The 8014-nt window shown below is 39.9% G+C and overlaps 1 protein-coding gene across 1 annotated transcript; it reads left to right on the top strand.

The window, feature by feature from the left end:
• Positions 1-1562: 1562 nt before the first annotated feature.
• On the top strand, positions 1563-3012 carry LOC101308846. Its single transcript, XM_004293692.1, has 3 exons — positions 1563-1761; positions 1854-2199; positions 2326-3012. Exons 1-3 carry the CDS (start codon positions 1697-1699, stop codon positions 2899-2901), a joined length of 987 nt encoding a protein of 328 aa, XP_004293740.1. The 5' UTR covers positions 1563-1696; the 3' UTR covers positions 2902-3012.
• The last annotated feature ends 5002 nt before the right edge of the window (positions 3013-8014 follow it).

Raw genomic sequence — 8014 nt, 5'->3', positions numbered from 1 at the left:
AAGCAAAAGCACTCATGCAACCAAAAATTTGGATAACAAAACGGCCACTCGCACAAACTCGGTGAACCATTTTAGAAATTTAATTACATTCAAATATTATTGTTCTATTTAAAATTGTATCATGTTGGTCAGCTAAGGTAAGAGGTACTTTGAGCATTATTACCGTTATAAGTAGGTTGACTATTATGAATTGGGACAAAGCAATAATTAAAAAAAGGGTAATGATATTAATAATTTTTTTAATAGGAAATATTAATCCTGACTTTTTAGACCATTGTAGGCAGGTTAATCTCGCAAGTACCCCTTGTCAAAGATAAAAAGGAAAAGGATTGGAAAGTACTCGGAACGCCACACTCGGGACAAAGGAGATGTACATCCCGCGTGATGTTTTTTATGGAATCTTTTTATGACTAGTATAATTTGTTCTCTCTTTTTTCGGTTAAAAAACAAATATAATTCAAAAGGGGTATTGAATTCGATGTAAAAATGGAAAATTTACAAGTTGTCAAAACTCGCCTTCCACGATTCATGAACCTTAATAACTATGATATTATCTTTTCCCAATTCTGGAATTATTATCGAGCATAATTAGCTTCATATCTCAAAAGAGTAAATGCCTTGGGCAAATCCATTACCAAGGGGGAAAATAATCCAAAAGAAATCCACATGGTCCTTAAGGCTTAAGCAAATAATTAATTGGACATTTTGGCTATGAATTTAATCATGCATAGCTGTTCTCCTAATTACGTGGTTCCTTTTTCTGACTGAAAACCTAATTAAGTGGTTCGATTAACCTTGTTATCAATTTTTATCTCCATCATAATTTGTTTGACCGTAGACCTCTACTCCAAACTCCATCGCCGCACCGTAACCTCCCTACCCGTGCCGCACCGGATCTCCTCTCCCTCCCCTCATCATCTGTCCGTACACGGAGAACCACCAGTTCCAAAGGAGACAAGTTAGCACAACGGGATCTAACCGAGGGACCCACAACAAGGAGTGGACCCCGCGAGACGTGGATAGTGGGGGCCAGGCTCTCCTGTCCTTGGAACTCCCTACACGCACCTCGCACGTGCGACAGTGCCTTCCGATGCGTCGGGCCCCACCACCCTCCATAACTAGAGGTTTCCGGTGCTGACGTGTCGGGCGCTGGAGGGGGTCGGGTACGTGGCGGATATGTTGGGGAAAGAAGTCATTTACAGCAGCAGAGAAACAGAGCCCCTTACTCGTTCAAAATCTTTGCTGTCACTTTCGAGAAATTACCTTTCCTGTCCCCGGAGGGTTGGTCTAATTACGGTAAAGTAAATCCCTGACCAAATCCAAGAGAAAATGGCGAGGTTATTCTCTGGATTTGGGAAAATATCAAACCCCGGGATTTAAACAAACACCAAATCTGACAAAATCTGGTCACCACCCATGTTTTCATTATTAACATTTTTATTTGTGTTCTACGTTTTTTTAATAAATAAATGGATTTGGAAGACCTTCACTTTTCCATCACACATAAAAAGGAGTAAAAGGCTCTGCATAATTTTCATTCACTCTCTCTCTCTGGTCGCCACCCTCTATTTCGTGCTCTCTCCTCAAACCTCTCTCCCTCATCATCTTCGTTCTCTCTTCAAAAACCTCTCTCTCATATCTCACACTATTTCACTCCTCTTCTCACAAGAAAAGTACATCAACACCAAACTCATTCATGGCGGTTGAGGCTCAGCATCATCACCCCTCTGTGTTTGTTCCATCTCAGTTGATGCCGAATAGGTACATACAACTAACCTGCAAACCGTGTTGTGTATGAAAGCTTTCGGTTGCGCTTCGTGTTTCTTACGTGGGTTTTGATTGATTTATTGCAGAGATTTCATTAAGAGTAATCAAGCAAACGGCAATATGTACAATAACCAGATGGATTCCGGTCTGCTATCAATGCCGGAAAATAATCTTATGGCGTTGTATCAGTCGCACATATGTGATCAAGCTAAGACGTCGATGAACCAAGCGGAGAGTGGTCTCACATACAACAACATCATATCTGCTCCGAGAAAGAGGTCGAGAGATTCGTTCATGAATGAGTTTAACAATTTTACGGTTCCTCAGCAGAAGAAACTATCTTCCGGTCTTACGTCACCGTTTCTCGACCAAGACATTGCCTTTCAGATCCAACAGCAGCAATCGGAGATCGACCGATTCATTGCCCATCATGTAAGTTTTAACTCTACCATTTCTTATAAGTTTTGACAAAAATTACTAATCAAATCTTTCAGTTCGAGTGTAAATTCTTAGTCTTTTTCCATTTTCTGATCTTAAATTTTATCTGTTATTTGACAGACGGAAAAAGTGAGACTAGAACTCGAAGAACAAAGAAGACGAGAATCACGAATGTTAGTGTCGGCAATCCAAGACAGAATCGTCAAGAAACTACAAGAAAAAGATGACGAGATACAGAGGATGGGCAAGCTCAATTGGGTTCTACAAGAAAGGGTGAAGAGCCTATTCGTGGAGAATCAAATATGGAGGGACTTGGCTCAATCAAACGAAGCCGCGGCCAATTCTCTGCGCTCCAATCTAGAGCAAGTCCTAGCGCACGTCAGCGAAGAAGGGCACCACACCGGAAACTTTGGTACTGCCCCAGCTGCGCCCGAAGATGATGCAGAGTCATGTTGCGGTAGCAATGATTACGGACATGAAACCGAAGCTGAAGGGCGGTTACGGTTAGGTGGTTGCACCGACACGGTGGTTGGCGGTGGCGATAGGATGTGCAAGAGGTGTGGCGTGAGGGAGTCAAAGGTGTTGTTGCTGCCATGCAGGCATCTTTGCCTATGTACAATGTGCGGGTCCACCCTTCAGAATTGTCCAGTATGTGATTCTGTCATGAATGCCAGCGTGCATGTTAATTTCTCTTAGAATTTAATTTTAGAGTCAAATACATTTTGGAAAAGAAAAACAGAAGGAAATTAGTGTAACAATTTGTTTATTATTTCTCTCCTTTTGCCTCAAGTACATATTAATATGGTTGTTGATAAACCGGAATTTTCTGCGTCCTTTTTAGTTTTGTTTGAATGGTTTAGATATGTGATTTGGAAATCGGAAATATTATATGCCGGAATATGGAATAAACCGAGCTAAATATTGCAATGTGAATCACACAGATGCGATTGCAAGTAGGATAAAATAAAAGGTAAATAAATTGTCAAACAATAAGGATTGTGCTATACCAACCCAATATTTAACTTTGGCCATCCTTTTCCTTTAATCGAATCAAACTTTTCCTATTTGGCACGGTAAAGAATCTATAGCTTTCAAAACTTTTTTCTTAGGTGGTGTGGTTTGAATGTGGAAGACAGGATGCATTATATATGGGGCATCTCTATCTTTACTTCTTTAGGTTCATGCATAGGCATGCAACAATGCCTAAAGTTGAGAAAGAGCTAAGAACTTGGTAAAGGCAAAGGTAAAAAACAGTGTGACAGATCATGAAATGTCATATTTTGGAAAACAATCATGATGGTTCATCTACCACAAAATGGGGGGACCTTGATTCACATTGGCTCTTATTTTTTTCCCATTTTTAATTTTTAATTTTTTTTCTTCCATTTTCACCGTTCAATTTTTTTCTTGATGCCTTTTCATGAACCTTCGAAGAAGTCTCACAAAACTATTCAAATAACGAACCAATAGTGGTTTAATGTCGTGTTAATGCATGACATACATACAAGGTTAACTTGAAACTTGAACTACATCTTCTCGAGTATGTGAGAACTCCAAAGCGAGTTGAAATCAATCTCGTATTTAGCTAATTCTGACAGAACTCGATCTTTATTGCTTAATCTAATCTCGAATTATAATCTTAAACTTCATCTAAGAATAATACTCCGTATAGGACTATATGTCCATCATCAGTCCATGTCCGGAATGAAGTTTAGTGTATCCAATCATTCAATCCACGAATACTTTAGCTTTCATAGACTTATTTATCCATAATGGCTTATAGTGATCGTTCCAATGAGTCTGTGACAAGATCCAGACCTCACTCACTGATTGAAGTTATGGCAATGCAATATGCGAACACACCAAACACATTAAGATCTGCTTTTCTCAATCTTCTTTTAGGTACAAAATTAAAACAATTCCAGACATTCCAGAAAGAAAAAAAAAAAAAAATAGAAAAAGCGTGATCTTGTTGTACTTCTTAATCGAGACGGAACGAAACGTGAAATCTTCAACTACCCCTCTCTCAAGTCTCTCATCCCCCTTTCCTTTTGATCTTTTTCCAGGTTAGCTAGCTTTCGGTTCTTTTTATGTGATCTCTTTCCATCCATGTCTCTCATTTCCTGCAAAGCAAATCTAAAAGCATATTTACTTGAAATATGAACCCTAGCTAACTTCGATCACCAACCTGTCCTTCTGTTCAATTTAATCCCTAGCTCTTTGAATTAATGTGTTTCAAGGTTTAAAACCTCGCTAGTCCTCCGAGGCCGGAGGACAGATTTGGAACGCCTAGAAGCCATCTAAATTTAGGCGATTTTGTTATTGCATGTAACAACGTTTGAAAGTCGCTAGGCGCTCTAAGAACAGAGGGCATGTTTAAAGCGCATAGAAGTTGTCTAAGCCTTAAGCAGATGGTTAGCTTGGAACGCTTAAACAAGCTGGTGGTTTTGTTTCGGAACACTGATGTGTCGCAGTAGTGGTTTTGTTTTTACCATTTTTACCCTAGTTACCATCATTGTGTGCAGTGAAAACCAGTATTATTAAAGATACGGATGAACATGTATGATAGAGTAATTAGGGTATACTGTTCTCTCTCACAAAGTTCCAAAGCAGAGGTGGGTGGGAGAGATTTGTTTCAGCTGCAGTGACGTACCAAAGTGCAATTGCTGCCCTGACGAGTCAGGACTGATAATATAATACAGGGGGACCTTGACTGGACCCAAAACCGCATATGGCTACTGGCTTATTATTGAGTTATTGCTTGCTGGGTTTTCAGTGATCTATGAGCATCATCATCATCATGAGCACAGGGGAAGTTGAGAGTTGAGACAATGCTGCAGAATAGTGCAGAGATTGATACCTAAGATTTTTGACCACGGAAGAAGATCGAGAGGGCCGAGACGATCGACGACTGTACATATATTTAATTCAATGAGCAATAAGAGAGGAAAACGGATTCGCGCGCACGCTGTCTGTTCAGTGTACGTGTTGCAGTAAGAAACTAACATCAAAACAATTATAAGGGAGAAAATGGGAAAATGAGTTTCTCCCGTCTGGTAGCTCTATTAGCAGCATGGTACAATGTAGGAACCTGTTCGCCAACCGATCACGCCATCACGGCGTCACCATGCATCACCATGAGCACGAGACACAGAACTTTCTTCATTGCGCGCTGAAAGAAAGTAGGGATTCTTTTGTTTTGTTTTGTTTTTTTTTTATTATTTTTTTTTGCGTGTATACAGATGCATGATTGAGCTAGTGCTGCATTGGACTCCTGGTTTTAATGGAATTTCTTCAAGACTCCTCAACTGTATAACTAATTAAGTACCAACGAATTAATACATGATTGCGCGAAGTCCACAGAGTCGTTAGCCTAGTCAAATTCGGGGTCTCTCTCCGCCTCTGATTGTGGATTTTGGTTTCCTTTTAGGACGGTGAAAGGGAGAAAAATGTCGACGGTGTGCAGAGTAATCAGTCGACTAAAGATTATTGGCCGGTGGCCCGTCGAACAGCAATTGAATATGACGGCATTTAGACCCCTGTGTTGATATATCAGGAAATCTCATATCTGTAAACTACAATGATGAAATTTCCATTAGACAGATCGATCAGAAACTAAACAAGAAAACAAAGCACGATGCTGGTGATGACGATGTGGTTAGGTGCACAAAATAAGGTCGACATTGGAGACTTGAGACTTGAGAGAGAGAGTTTGTACCACTCTCGATCTCGATGTTACAAACAACATGTGATCAGATTTTGCCTCTGGCGCCCCACCAAAGCTTTTACTCGCATCAATTTCATGGGTCTTCATCATCATCATCATCATCATGGGGTGCTGTGAATAACTTATTCACTCACTCTCACCCTAAAAAAGATCCCCAGATCGAGAACCCTAAAAATACGCCAAAGCCTTCACCAGCAGAAGAAAACGTACGTTAATGGATGTGTGTCAGTGATTCAGATTATCTTTTTACTTGCACCATTTTAACATATTATAGGTAATTAAACAAGTAACCCGACTACTGCTGCGATCTGCTAAATAGACTAATAGAGTAATCACCAGCTAGGATTTTGAAAAAAGACAGAGGTTACTGCATAGATGGTGGGTACAATGCCGACAATTTCATGAGAGTTGCAGCACAGAACCACTGTGTTCTGGTCGTAGTGATAAATCCTAATACAGTTGCATGTAGTGTGTGTGTGTGTAATGTATGTATTTACCGTCTGCCACCGACTTTACTTGCCCAGAAGATTCCAACAACTATGATCTGAGAAATCAAGACCCCCTTTTACAGTGTGATCAGCACGTACAGAAGTAAAGTGGCGAGCTGTACATCAAGATTGGGATGACTGAGTGGGGTTGGTTTTGGTTTTTGGAGTGTATTTCTTTCAAAGTATTGTGTCCTGTGATTCTGTGAAGCTAAGAGGTTGTGCGTATTATTGTGGGGACGTCGAGCCTTAAGTCTATTTCACGCATGAACTCGTGTAGGTCATCTCAGTCCCACGAACTTCATGGATTCCCAGTAGTCAACATATTATCGAAACCCCACTCTTGATATTGTATCGCAAAGGGAAAAAACGAAGAAAGAAGGATAAAATTCCTACCGTCAATCGGGATGACCGGCAAGTTTTCCAAGAATAAAAGGTAGAATCTTCCTAGTTACTAGTTGTTACTCGCTTTTTTTTTTTTGGAGACAATTTATCGGACTTGTTTTAGTTTCATGCGAGACAATTTATCGGCCCCTTGTGATCTCGATGGTAAGTGGTAACTCATCTTCTAGTTTGATGTCTAATTGATTAAGTTAGAGTACTTAACTAAGCTTGCATAGGAATCAAGTCCCCCGTCTCTTTTCTCTTAGATCGATTGTAGAAATAACACGATATCATTACTTGAATTGCAAGAAACAAGCTTAATTGAGTCCTCACTATAAAAATGCAGGTCAGTTGAGGTTAAGACCACCTAATAGCTATATATTGTTCTGTATTTTTTATTTTTTTTGTTTTTTTTGTTATAGATTGAAGGGTGTCATACGTAAATTATTGAATTAGTTAGATGTTAAGGATCAAATCATTGAATGGACAATTTTGATGCCACATAATTATGGTGTCGTTTTTGAATCAACCATCGTTTATCGATCATCTCGATCAATATTATCACGACATTTAGATAATTATACAGTCATTATTCTAGGGCACATGGCCATTGATAGATCATTGCCAGCTCTCGCTCTGTATCTGTCACAGAGACTAGTGCAGCAGCAGACCAACTTATACATCCTTGTGATTCCAGACTCTTATATCGCAGCTAGCAATAATCACAAAGAGATCGACTGGCATGGTTATGGGTTTGAGCCCGATCGATAAAGACGCAACGAGCCCCCTATTATTTTCTTTAACGTAGCTGATCGATATACATGCATGATGGTGCATAATATCCTTTATAAAAGGCACTACTGCATTCCCAGCAACACTGTCCTTCGAATGGCCCCAAGATGTGAACACTAGACTCGTCTGTGTCCTCGATTGTGTTAAAATAACTGTGGTCCTTTCTCCCATCATGTTCATATTCAATCGATGCTTCCCTTCTTCTCCAGCACATTTTCGGAGCTTTATGAAATGGGCCAACATGCAATTATATATATGACAACTTTCATGTTTGTGATGCTTACAACTGTTGGCTCTGTATATCTATGGCTTTGGGAGCTAGCATTATTTAGTGGAGTAAACTGTAGAGCAAAAGCCAAAGGTAATATGCTAGCGATCATCGAGCACCTCACGCTTTATATGTTATGTGATTCAAAACCCA

Source organism: Fragaria vesca, linkage group LG3 (assembly GCF_000184155.1).
Source record: "Fragaria vesca subsp. vesca linkage group LG3, FraVesHawaii_1.0, whole genome shotgun sequence".
NCBI lineage: Eukaryota > Viridiplantae > Streptophyta > Magnoliopsida > Rosales > Rosaceae > Fragaria > Fragaria vesca.
This window is presented reverse-complemented; position numbering and strand designations above follow the sequence as displayed.